The following is a 12,661-nucleotide window of genomic DNA, read 5'->3' on the forward strand; positions in this document are numbered from 1 at the left end:
TGTGGGTGCAGTGTGCTGCTTTTACTCACATGTGATGTCTTTCTTCTCTCTCTGGACTAAATGGTTCCAGGGAGAGAAGAACCAGCTAGATCCCGTGCCTGTATTTACAAATACAGGAACAGCCCTGTATCTCCATTTGCTGTAGGAGATCGACAGAGTCCTGGCCAAAATCACTGGCCGAGACCTGCTGACATACACCTCCTACAACAAATGACAGTGAGGGTGAGCGGTGGGGGGGCACGTATGCGCGGTCTAAACTTGGAAGAGCAAAGTGACGTACTGGTACGTAGCTTTGCCTGCAGCTTCTCGCCTGTCCGCAGTAAATTGCAGGTGGACGGGTGGGTGGGAAGTGCTTAATCTATACCAGACTCTTAACCTAAATGAGGATCTGATATAGATGTTAATGGGAATCACCCACATAAAAAAGGCAGGGGTCAGCCCCTAATTTATACCAGACCTTTAGGTCTGAAGAGGATTTTAACGGGGAAGTTAAAACAAAAAAAGTGTGAGGTCTGGCCCCCCCAAAAAAAGAAAACCTACACCAGACCCTTACTCAAGCATACAGCTTGACTTGCCAAGAAAGGGAGGAGCATGTGACCCCACCCCCAAACCATAACAGACCACATGCCCTCAATCCTGGCATTCTGATTGACGTGAATCTGCATAGCTGGATAATGTGATTTATGGTGGATTTACATAGTGAGACTTTTTTTAATAAAAGACTTTTAAAGGTCAAAACTGTGTCTGTCTTTATTTATATTGGGTGCACCATTATTGTTAAAGGATGTTTCCAGAGTTAATTAAGCCCCCTTCCTGCAAACCCTCACAACCACCAGGCTGGGTTGCATGGAAGAGACCCTTGCCCTCATCAACATGGGTACCACCCTATGTTAAGAGCATGTGGTCTGGTGTTGTTCAGGAGGTGGGGAGGGTTCTTTCCCTTTCCTGCCTTTAATACCAGACCAGGAAAGCTATTTGACTGGAAGCAGTCTTATTCCAGGAAATTAATGGCAAAGAATATCCAGAAGCACACCTCTGTTAGAAACTAACTTCTGCAGAGAGAAACTATTCATTAGTGGATAGGATGTGTCTGGCCATAAAGTAGGCCCTGGAGCCATTAAGGTATTAAGGTATCAGTCTCAGCTTATCACAGGCCTTTATATACGCATGCTGACTGATGTTCAAGACTTTCTCATGCCCTCTCTCTCTCTCTGATGTGAAAGTATGTTGTTGTCTGAAGAGACTGACTGATTCCATTAAAAAAATATATATATATTTCCAGTTTGTTTTGGAGAATCCATTAGGGAGCACCCTGTTAACTAGGAGCTGATTTGAGTTTAGTTAGTGGCTTGGACAAGCAGATGTTTTGTTTGTTTTATGTTATGCGCTTGCTGTACAAAGCCCTTGCCATGTACCTGGTTATTTAGCCTGACATGTAGAGGGAGGCCTTTCTTACAGCTCCGGCTCAGGGACCACTGGTAGTGAGACAGTGGCCACAAGTTCATGGTGAGGTATAAGTGCCTGTAAAGTGTCAAGCAGACTGCACAGGTATATAGCTGGTGCTTCACCAGGAATAGATCAGATGGACAACAGCAGATGACAGCAGGTCCAGCAAACCCTGCACTCGGCAGATGACAGGCCGGCAGTTGCTTGGCTACCAGAGGGCTTTCTGCTAGTGAAGAGCAAGCTGGCGGACACATAGCAGGCATATGACCAGCAAGGACCAGGGGAGTAGTAGTAAAGATGAGACAGGATATGTGGTCAGGCAAGCCAGGTTAGTAACAGATATTCAGATCAGGCATGGACAGCAGGCAGGAGAATAGTCAGGGTACAGGCCAGTATTACTTAAGCAGGCAGATGAGCAGGAGGCAGGGTTAGTTGTATTGACCTCTACTTCAGTGAAAAGATTACAGAAGCGGGGGTGGTGGGATGGACAGAGAAGGATTTCAACTAAAATAAGAGACATCAGCACAAGGGACACATCCTATTAGCTGTAAGTTATGTCCATTGTTCTGATTTTTCTGTGTTTATTTTGGATGCATTTAGACTTTAACTGAGGTCCTTTCTGGAAGTATGTTTAAAAACATTAAATATTAGAGTTGTAGCACATTCTAGAGATTGCTTTGAACTCAATGAATGAGCTGCAGCAGATGGGGCTGGAATATTGTTCATAAGCATTTTGTGTGGTTACCAATTAAATCAGGGGTATTATTAATTCATGCTCTGGCCCCACTGCACTGTGGCAATGTTGTGAAAACATTTGTTTTCTTTTAACCATGCCCAACTTCTGTTTTACTGTAGAAAATTTACAGGCAAGCAACTACTTGTACATGTCAATATGTGGCTGAGTGATCAAGTGGTTGTGCTATCTCTGAGCTCACCTTGCTCCTTGAACCTCCATGAACTTGGGACCACTGTAGAGGCATTCAGGATGGCTGGGGGAGGGGGTGAATGAGAACATCCATTAGCAAACTCCTTCTGCTAGAGATGATCCTGCAAGTGCACCTAGAACTGTTTGCACTAGTGTTCAGAGGCCTAATAGACCCCTGATGCCCTTATAAAGAGTACTTGTTGCTACAATTACCTAGGGATCTGATAGGGCCAGGCACCCAGAGCTTACTCATAGCGGGATTGTACATTGAGCTGCACATTTTTGGCTGTTAGTATCCAATAAGAGAAACATTTCTAGCAGGCAGGGAACAACATTTAGGACAGAAGAGAGATTGTATTCTACCATTAATGGTTTGAAATAAATAACAAAATTTCCAGTTTAAGAATACTTTTTTTTATGGGAGGGAGGAGGGCAAACTGCTGCAGGTATGAAGTACAGACACCTAGAGGTGTGTGTACATACCCAAAACAGCCTCCTAAACCTACTTATCATGGATGATTATTAGGCCATTCTGACAGGTAAAGTTTCTGCACTTCCTACCAAAGTTTGCCTGTCTGTCCCTGCCACCTGCACATTCCTATTGGCTGGTAAGGATGCTCATCATAGTCCAACACCTCTGATGCTCAAAGTAACAACCCTCTTATTGGATAACCACTGTTACAAAGAACATTTTCATGTTCTACTGTTGTAGATAAACTTGTATAAGAGGGTTGTATTCACAGTAAAGGTGAGAAAAATTGTGTGAACAATACCTTTACAGGGATATGCTGCCTCTTATCTATAGGTGTAATCCCAGAGTGCCTAATTGTAAATGGAGCCCTGACTAGATCATAAATAAACTGCATACATGGAATAATCATATCCTAGTGGATCTGTTTCCTGAAATAACAGACATGTGTGATATACTGCACCCCCACAGAGTATAATCCAATTGATTATTTGTTTTAAAGGGAGAACCTGGTGGAATCATGGGGCCTCATGGACATCCTGGTCCTAAAGGAGACCCAGGGCCACCTGGATTTGGTTTACCAGGAGAACCGGCAAGTATATGTTTACTTTCTTAATAACATGGAATGTAGTTTTGATCTCTAGACTGATGCTATTACACAGACATCCAATTCTTTCATGTGGGTTTCCAAATTATAGGAAATACCAATACTGCATGAATGATCTTAAATAATAATCTATTATTAGAATGTAACTGCTAGATCCTATTCTATTTTACTTTAAATAAATCAGCTGGCTAAAGACTTATCTTAGTCCTTTTTCAACTGCATAGCATAAAACTTTTGACTATTATAGTTGTAACACAATGAAGTACCACAATTGTGAATATTGATACAAACACAGTCAGCAAAGTTCTTAATATATCAACTTGTATATTTTTTACTATAGGGGAACAAGGGAAATTAGACAACTATAAAGTAGTACACACCACTTTACAGAGTGGAGGACACTCACATATTTTAGCCTTTCTATTAATATTAGTGCATGTGTACTGATCAGGCCTCAGATCAACTGATGGGTCTTCATGAGGAAACCAAGCAGGTGTTGTTTAGCTGGCATTTCTCTACAAAAACATCCAACAGCTGTAGAGCTAGTGCCACTCCTTGTAGTTGGGGGGGAGCTCTACATTTTTACTGCTCTAAAGGTAAAAATCCCTCCCTTTCCTTTAACCTCAAATCGTGACCATGTTTCCTTGTCATGGGCCTTATAATAAATGGTTTATTACAGTTATGGAAGTCACCTTTGATATATTTGTACAATGTTATCATATTCCTCTCAAGTGCCTCTTCTCCAAAGTGAATAATTGTAATCTGTGTAATTGATTGCTGAGGCCCTCTGTCTCCCTTATTAATTTTGCTGCCTGCCACTGAGATCTTTCTAATTCAACAATGTCTCTCCTGAGGATGTGTGACCAAAAATGAACTGCATATTCAAGATGAGGCACAACCAGTATTTATCTCTTGATAAATCCCTATCTCGGGGTGTTGGTAAAAATTGTGTGCACCTGCCTATGAGCAGTGTTTTAACTTGCTGCAAGAGAGCATATTTTCTGAGTGTGGAAGATAAAAAAAAAGGACAACATCAAATGGGAAGCTGGATTTCAAGAATGTACTGTGCTTGTGACAATTGTAAAGTGAATTTAGGTTTACAATCTTCATAGCTCTAATAACCCATGCTATTCCTAAATGTCACCTCAGAATTAACATGCACAATTCATACAAAAAGAACCAGTGCAATGGGCTAGACTGAGACAAAGGGGTTGTTTTAAAACAAAAAAAAACAATAGGGACCATCCACCTAGCAAAATGGATATTGGCTTTGCAAAGTGACAACTCAAAATAATTTTATGAAGAGTTCTTATCTAGAAGAGCCAAACTATTTAATGTGTACATGAAGCAATTATCCTTTTTTCCTTTCCAGTTTGCTTTGATGTTAACTAGTTCTGCCAATGTTGAAAAGCATTTTATCAACATATTTTCAGTTTCTTGTGTTTTATTTTCTATGTCTTTGTGCATACTCCCTATGAACATTAAGTCCAAATCTTGCTGTTCACTTTTAACATAGGCTGTCAAATGGGTACCTCCTTACAGCATAATGTTTATTTCTGCAGTCATGTGAACTGCATGGTCAGATTTTTACAGAATGTCTACTCATTTTATAAATGTTATTATTATGGGGACTATCCTGATGTTGATATGGCAGATGGAAATGCACACTCAACTAGGGCTTGTCATTTCTTGAATGTATTGCAGGACAATTTTGTTGGTCTAATGGTGGACTCCCAATCTTGAAATAATGCTGTGTTGGATCTTTAAATTTCAAACAACACAGAGCTGATTTCAAAAGAAGAAATTCCACTGGACAACACATATAAAAAACTAAATTTAAACCTGAATGGCTAAATTCTAGGGTAAAAAAAAAAGAATTGGGAAACAATAGCCATTAAAAATATAAGAAAGAATGGTCACCATGAGCATTTTAGAATAACAAAAGAATGCAATAAGAAATGCAAGAGCACAGTCAGGACAGCCTACATAGATTAAGAGAAAAATATTGCTGCAGAAAAAAAGAAAAAAACTCATATATATCAATAGTATACTTGAATATATCAATAGTAAAAAAGGTTAGGCAGACCATATAAGCCCATGAAAAGATGAATAGGGAAACTTGCTAAAAAATGAAAGGGAGAAGGCAGATATGTCAATTACATTCTTTTCTTCAGTTTATCTAAAGAGGACTATAACAAACAAATGATAATAACTCTGTATTGGATGTACCTCTGTTACTAGCATAAACTAATTTAAAAAAAAAACAGAAAAACTTGATTTAAAAAAAGTACCAGGCTTACAACCAAACGGTCTCAAAGAGCTTAGCGATATTATAGCAAGGTCATTGTTCCCAATTTTTAAAGACATCCTACTGATTGGAATAGCACCAACTGAATGGTAAAAAGCAGTTGGTACCAATACTCAGATATAACTGGAAACAACAGACCAGTCCGCCTAAAATCAATAGTATGTAAAGTAATAGAAGGAATAACAAGGGACCATATACAAGAATTTGTTAGTAAAATTGATGTCATTAGTAGCAACAAACATGGATTTATGATGGACTGCTCTTGTCAGACCAACCTTTTAACATTCTATGGGTAAGTGAGCAATATGTGGATAGAGAAAGGCCCATGGAAATAGCTTACCTGAATTTTGTTAAAGCATGCGATATTGGCATTAAACAACCTATATGTGCTTGTATGGAAAATTGGTTACATGTGCGTGTCCATAGAGTTGTGATAAATGTTTATTTTTCTAAATGGTCCGGAGTTGTGAGTGATGTGTTCCAGGGGTCTGTCCTGGGACCAATTCTCTTTGCCTTGTTTATAAATCATATAGAGGTTGTAATCAATAGTTTGATCTCAGTGTTTCTCTGTTGACACCAAGCTATGCAGGTCAATAACTTTGCCACAGGATATAGCAATTTTACAAGAAGACTTTGATAAACTAGAGGGCTTGGCAGCTACTGCTATGTCAGATAAGGTTTAATATTGAAAAATGTAAAGTTATGCACTTGGGGGCTAAAAATATGTATGCAAGATACTTTTTAGGGGGAGATTCTCTGGGGCAATCAAGGATGGAAAAATATTTGGTGGTGGGGGGGGGGTCTTCTTTCAGACAACAGGCTCGGAAATAGAATGGAATGCCAAGTTGCAGATAGAAGGTTATTATAATATATTAAACAGGGTGTTTACTAAAGACATACAATTGTAATTTTATCAGTTTACAGAACTCTGGTTCTGCCTCATCTTGGTTATACAGTTCGGCTTTGATCTGCAAACTTCAGAAAAGATGTCCTTGAACTGTAGAGAGTTCAGAGAAGAAAGGGGTCTAGAGTTAGAAAAACTACAAAAATTAAACTTATTTTTCATGGAAGAAGCACTTAAGAGGGGATGATCTCAATATGCACATCTATCCATGGTATATGTAGTATTGAAAAAAACTCTTTAATCTAAACTGAATAGACAAATAATGAAGTTCAACAAGACGTGGTTTAGCTCTTTCATTACCAGAGACATTTTTGTGTTTTTTGCACACGTTTAAAAACTAATTTTAGACCTGAAGATTGCATAAACCCTCAAAATATTATATATTTTTTAAAGCAAGCACTCTAGACAATAAAGCAGTGGTAGTTCCAAACACGTTCAACCCAGGAGGTTGGAAAAAAAAAAACGGACAGAACGCCATACCAACACAAGTGATCTTGGTGCAATGATCTCCCCTGATGTTCTTTTGAATTCTGACAGACCACTTTCCCTCCAGCCAGATTGACAGATCGGTGCTCACAGCCATTGGCATCAAGCACTAATTGGATGCTGGTTTTCCAGCATGTCCCTTTGACAAAATCCATTGTTACACCAGCTTCTGTTGGAGAGACAGCTGTACACACTAACCCAAAGTCAGCCAGTTCCTACTGAACCTGTCAATTTTTGGCCAGTGTGTACCCAGCTTTAAAATGGTAGAGATGTAGAACTCCCTTCCACAGTTAGTGGTATTAGCAGAGAGTATAGATAACTTGAAAAAACTTTCTCAGTAAACACATTAAACAGGAATATGGAAATTCATAGCGGCATGCACATGTGCAAACATACACACACGCGTAATCACTGAACTGGATAGACCCATGTTTGTATTCAATCTTAATAACTATGTATAATCATTAATCAATATAGTTATCTTTAAAGTGAGAACATATAACCCAGGCCAGGAAACTAAGTTGTTAATCCAGAGTTGCCAGATATTACTGAACATTCCATAGCATTGCTGCTGATAGTGGATTTTTAATTGCACATCATAATAAAACCACTTCCAGTCTAGGCCAATTCTGGCATTCCTCTCCTACATGTAAAAACACATATTTTATTTTGCTAGAAAATGAACCCCTAAATATATATATATATATATATATATTTTATATATATAATTTAGCAGAGACCCTAGAGAATAAAATGGTTGGCATTGCATATTTTTATGTCACACAATATTTGTGCAGCGGTTTTTCAGATTAAGATTTTTTGAGAAAAATACACTTTAATGGATTTTCATGCACAAAGACACAATATAATACCCAATTGTTTGGTAAAATATAAAGGATGATAGTACTCCAAGTAAATAGATACCAAATATTTTATGCTTTAAAATTGCGTCCAGCCATAGAATGGCGCCAGATTACAGTACCTAAAAATGTCCATAGGCATTTTAAAAGCCTTTACAAATTACCATTTTAGAATTACACAGGTCTGGTGCTAAAATTATTTCTCTTGTTCTGACATTCACAGTGATAGTTCACATGTGTAGTGCTATTGCCATTTAGATATGCGTGTGGGACCTACGTGTACGTTCACATTTGCGCATGAGCACAGGGTGCTTTAAAGTTTTTTTAAGTTTTTTTTTAGTTAAATTTTTTGTTGCCACTCTAACTTTAACTTTTTTTTAATCAACTTTATTGCTATGACTAGGGATGAACAACATCCCTTCTAGTAGCATGGGCAGTGACAGGTTGTCTTTGTGGAGAGATCTGGGGTCTATTGAACTCCAAAACTCTCCTTTGGCCTCCAGTACAGCCAATCAGACACTAATTGGTCTGATCAGCTTACTCCCTGGCCAGTAACAGCCAGGTAAACAAAGTACGGAAACAGGCAGTAACTAAATCCTCATTGCTTTCTGTTTCTGACATCACAGAGTGTGAGGAATGATATCCTTTCCTCTTACTGTGTGCCTAGAGCTGGATGCCTCCAGTCGCATCCTTGCCAGGCTCTCCAGTTGGATAGGGGAGCTCGGTAAAAGCGGCTGTGGGAAGGGGGTGGAACCCCCCTCCGCCACCTGGAAGAGAAATCCAGTGGCTAATTTGCTGCTCAGATTGATTTTACTTTGTGCAGAACCACCGGGGATAAAAGATTATGTCTCAATCATTGCTGCAGCTGCTGCAGCGAGGATGTTTATAAACGTATGTCGGAAGGGAAGTGGATAATTGATCTTCTTGATAACTTTAAAAAGTTAACACATAGGCACTGACAATTAGCCTGATTTACTAAAAGATTTAAGAACGTCCACACAATAAATTCAGTGAAAATTCCCTTCAATTATCCAATCCTGTGCAGATGAAATAAGCAAACAGGAATTTTCATTCTACCTGTTTTAATAACTGAAGTTAATCTCAATGCATTGTGTGAACATTCTCACATACTTTCATGAGTACATGTGTTGCCACATCAAAGATTTGAACCAGCCCATGTTAAAATGATAGGGCTCATCTAAAAGGAGTTGTGAAAGGGAATTCACAAAGTGTCAGCCAAATATAGTTTGTAAAGAGATTATATTTACCAGAAGGGTAAAAAAAAAAACCCTCTCTTTTAGACATGTGACTCCAATTTGCAAATCTCATTGGACTGACAATAACTGTTGCTTTTAATTTAAAATAAAGATCCTTATCCTGTTGTGTTGGTTTTTTGGAATTGAGCATATTGTGTGGGCAGATAAACTCGCACAATGTTTAAGAAAGTGCTAATGCAGTAGGTTAAAACATATAGATCATACTAAAAAAAGACGTGCTAGGTTGAACTAGATGGGCTAGTGTCTTAATTAACCTTTCAACTACGAAACTATGAAAATATCCTTATATAGTACTTGTTTATTATTTCTTCTAGATTTGTTTTTCTTTTAATAGTCTTCATTTCTACCAATATTAGGGACCAGCTGGAGATTCAGGTGCTGCTGGTCCAAGGGGGCCAAAGGTATGCTTTGCTGTACCTATACCTGCTAAAGGTATTCAAATATCTCCAATGTTTAAAAAAGTCTATGTTCTAATGTTCACATCCCTAGTGACATCTGTGTTAACTGACATTAGCAATAGATGTTTCAGTTTGTACCACTAACATATGGAAAAAGGAATATCATATAAAAGGCAATACATTGTAGGCATTATATTGATGTTTAGTAGTGGCTTTAAAAAAGGGTCTGTTAATCTGGGAGACCCACTATATCTGAGAAATGCTGGTAAGTTGCTATGGTCAGTCGTGTATTTAGGTTTTGTGCTGCACTAGGCAACACAAAAATCTGCACCCCCCCAGAGAGAGCCTGACATTGACCAACAACACACCTGCCTCCCACCCAAGAGATCCTTCCACTACCACTGTCCCCCATACACACCAACCACCATCCCCCATGGCAAGAGAGAGAAGGACACTAGCCTTCAAAGCTCCAGACATCCCCAGGAACAAGAGTCGGGCTGTGCATACACCGTCATGAAACCCGCAGCCTTTCTCGGAACCCACCAGGTTCCCATGCCACGTGTGTCCCTTCTTCCATCCCTTCTTCCGAGGGGCAATGCTGCCCCACCCTGAAAAATGCTGCCGTAGGCAAATTCCTTGTTTGCCTTGTAGTAAATACACCCCTGGCTATGGTGAAGGGTGTTGGATTGGGAACAATGTAATTATACACAAAAGCTTAGTCGCTCAAACTTTCCTCTAGCAACAAAGGTGTTTTAGAGACAGGTGAGCAAGAAAGTATGACAATTAGTAAACTTGCAAACATGAAGCATATTTTCTAAATGTATGCTAAAACTCAAAAATGAAATAATAATTGTTGCTTGCCAAAATATTTTTTAATGTATTTCTTTTTTCTAATATACCTTGAAAATAGGGAGAAAGGGGTTTGCCTGGTGTGCAAGGACCCCCAGGTGAGCCAGGAGTACCTGGATTCAGCACAGAAGGTCCTCGTGTAAGTAAAAATGGGTATTTTTCTAAAAAAAATATCAATTCAAAGATAGTAAAAGCATGACATTGTATATATAAACTAATAAATGCAGATACTTAATCACTATACAATTGTTTCATAATTATGTCTATAAGCTGATGTTTTCAACTACCCAAAATGCACTAATGTAATAAAAACAGCATGTGAAACTAGTTTATTTGAACATAGGTAGAGTATCTGATTGAATGTACAATAAAAGTCTTCATTATTTTCCAAATACTGTATGGGTAGATTCAAACAAACATTGGAAAAAGGAGACAAGAGTACACAGCCTTTTAGCTTCATATTTAAATTCCCAGATGCTCAGGGCAGCTTTTTCACAGTATTTCCTTTTACTTGCTCGAAAATCTATTTCTTTTAGAAAGTTTTGTTTTATTCCCCCTTTTGTAGTATGTCTGCATTAACCATAAGAAGCAATACCCTTAGCACTGGTAGGCATTCAGTTAATTGGTGTCTTAGAGAGAACACAGTTTAGAATTTGGAAATATGGATTTATTTTAATAAAAATTGAAGTGAAATAGCTGTGCTCAGGTGAATCTATGCATATATTAGCTACTGACACTATACCTTGATACTTAGCACAATAGATATAGGTATATAAGAAGTACAGCACTCACAAACCCAAAACTAAAATTCTTAAAATATATAGTAATGAAAAATTATCCTATGAATCACCAAGATCTTATCCCCAACGTCTCCTATCCAAGTATTAATCAGGACTGACCAGGGGCGGACTGACAACTCCGGGCCCCCGGGCAATGTGGGATCATGGGGTCCCTGTGTCCTTGCCCAAACTCAAAAAAGCCTATGAAAAAGGTACCAGGGGCATCTCATGGGGCCCCCTACTGACCCCAGGCCCTCGGGCAGTGCCAGAGTTTCCAAATGGTCAGTCCGCCCCTGGGGCTCACCCTGCTTAGCTTTCTAAATCAGGCAAGGTCTGGCGCATTCAGGGTGGTATGGTCATAGGCCTTATCCCCAGTGTCTATTGTGAACAGCAATATGTGAAGTCAAAATGCTTTACATAAACCGTGATATTGTGATAATAAACAAAAACATAAATCAACAAAGTGCTTAAATCCAGGAGTTCATATAGCGGCGTATACACTGGAAAATACACTAGGACAGAATGAAAAGAATCCCACAAGCTGTGATGAGAATATAGGATGAGCTCCTCAGCCCCTCACCATCAAACACTTACAAGGACTCCCTGGTGTCATTGGTCACACACAAGGCTTACCAAATAATGCGACCCTCCATATAAGAGTGGTCACATGAACATAGTGAAATTCCCCCAGGGAAGGGCCACTCTCTCCAGCCACACCTCATTCACTGAGACACTACGAATTTTGCTGTCAGTGGCTCCACACATCAACAACTTGCAAGGAATCCTTGCACCACTGAATGCTCCTGATCTCGTCTAATGTCGGAAGTTAAGCAGGGTCAGGCCTATTTAGTACATGGATGGGAGACATTTGTGCTTTGGTCTTGGTGAGTGATAGCATTATTTTTCATTACTATTTATTTTTATTATTTTAGTTTTGGGTTTGTGAGCGCTGAACCAGTTACATGCCTATGAACATACTGTATGTTATCCAGACACCATTTGTTAAATGTATACAAATATTTATTAAAAGTATATATAGTATATTAATGGTAAAATAGTCAGAAAGTGTTAGATCAGATGATACTATGAGTTGTGAAAGTTGGATGTTCTGTTCTTTAGAGGTGATGTTTTTATTAAATGAAATTGAATGATCTGCACAATTGGAATGCTTTCCCCCTCTTTTTTTACCTGGGGTGTGAGCCATTGCATTTGAGTCAACCTCCAGATGAAATAGAAGCCCCAGTTAACTAAGAAAGGATGCCTGTAAGGATGTTTAGCACTGTTTGATTCTTTGTTTGTAGAGTCTTTTTTCATGGAAAGCAGCACATTGTGATCATTTTGTTGTTGAAGACG

At 38.9% G+C, this 12,661-nt stretch overlaps 1 protein-coding gene across 1 annotated transcript in view; it reads left to right on the forward strand.

Moving 5' to 3' along the window:
- The window catches only part of LOC149457567 (uncharacterized), a gene marked incomplete at its 5' end in the record, with an annotated part of 278,900 nt that overhangs the window by 7,686 nt on the left and 258,553 nt on the right, over positions 1-12,661 (forward strand). The window contains 3 exons of the mRNA XM_089683530.1: positions 3,343-3,432; positions 9,639-9,683; positions 10,591-10,668. Coding sequence (XP_089539656.1) covers positions 3,343-3,432; positions 9,639-9,683; positions 10,591-10,668 — 213 coding nt within the window. The remainder of the gene's footprint in view (positions 1-3,342; positions 3,433-9,638; positions 9,684-10,590; positions 10,669-12,661) is intronic.

The sequence above is a fragment of the Staurois parvus genome, unplaced genomic scaffold (assembly GCF_062004578.1).
Source record: "Staurois parvus isolate SC_StPar_1 unplaced genomic scaffold, SC_StPar_1.0 ptg000313l, whole genome shotgun sequence".
Classification (NCBI taxonomy): Eukaryota; Metazoa; Chordata; class Amphibia; order Anura; family Ranidae; genus Staurois; species Staurois parvus.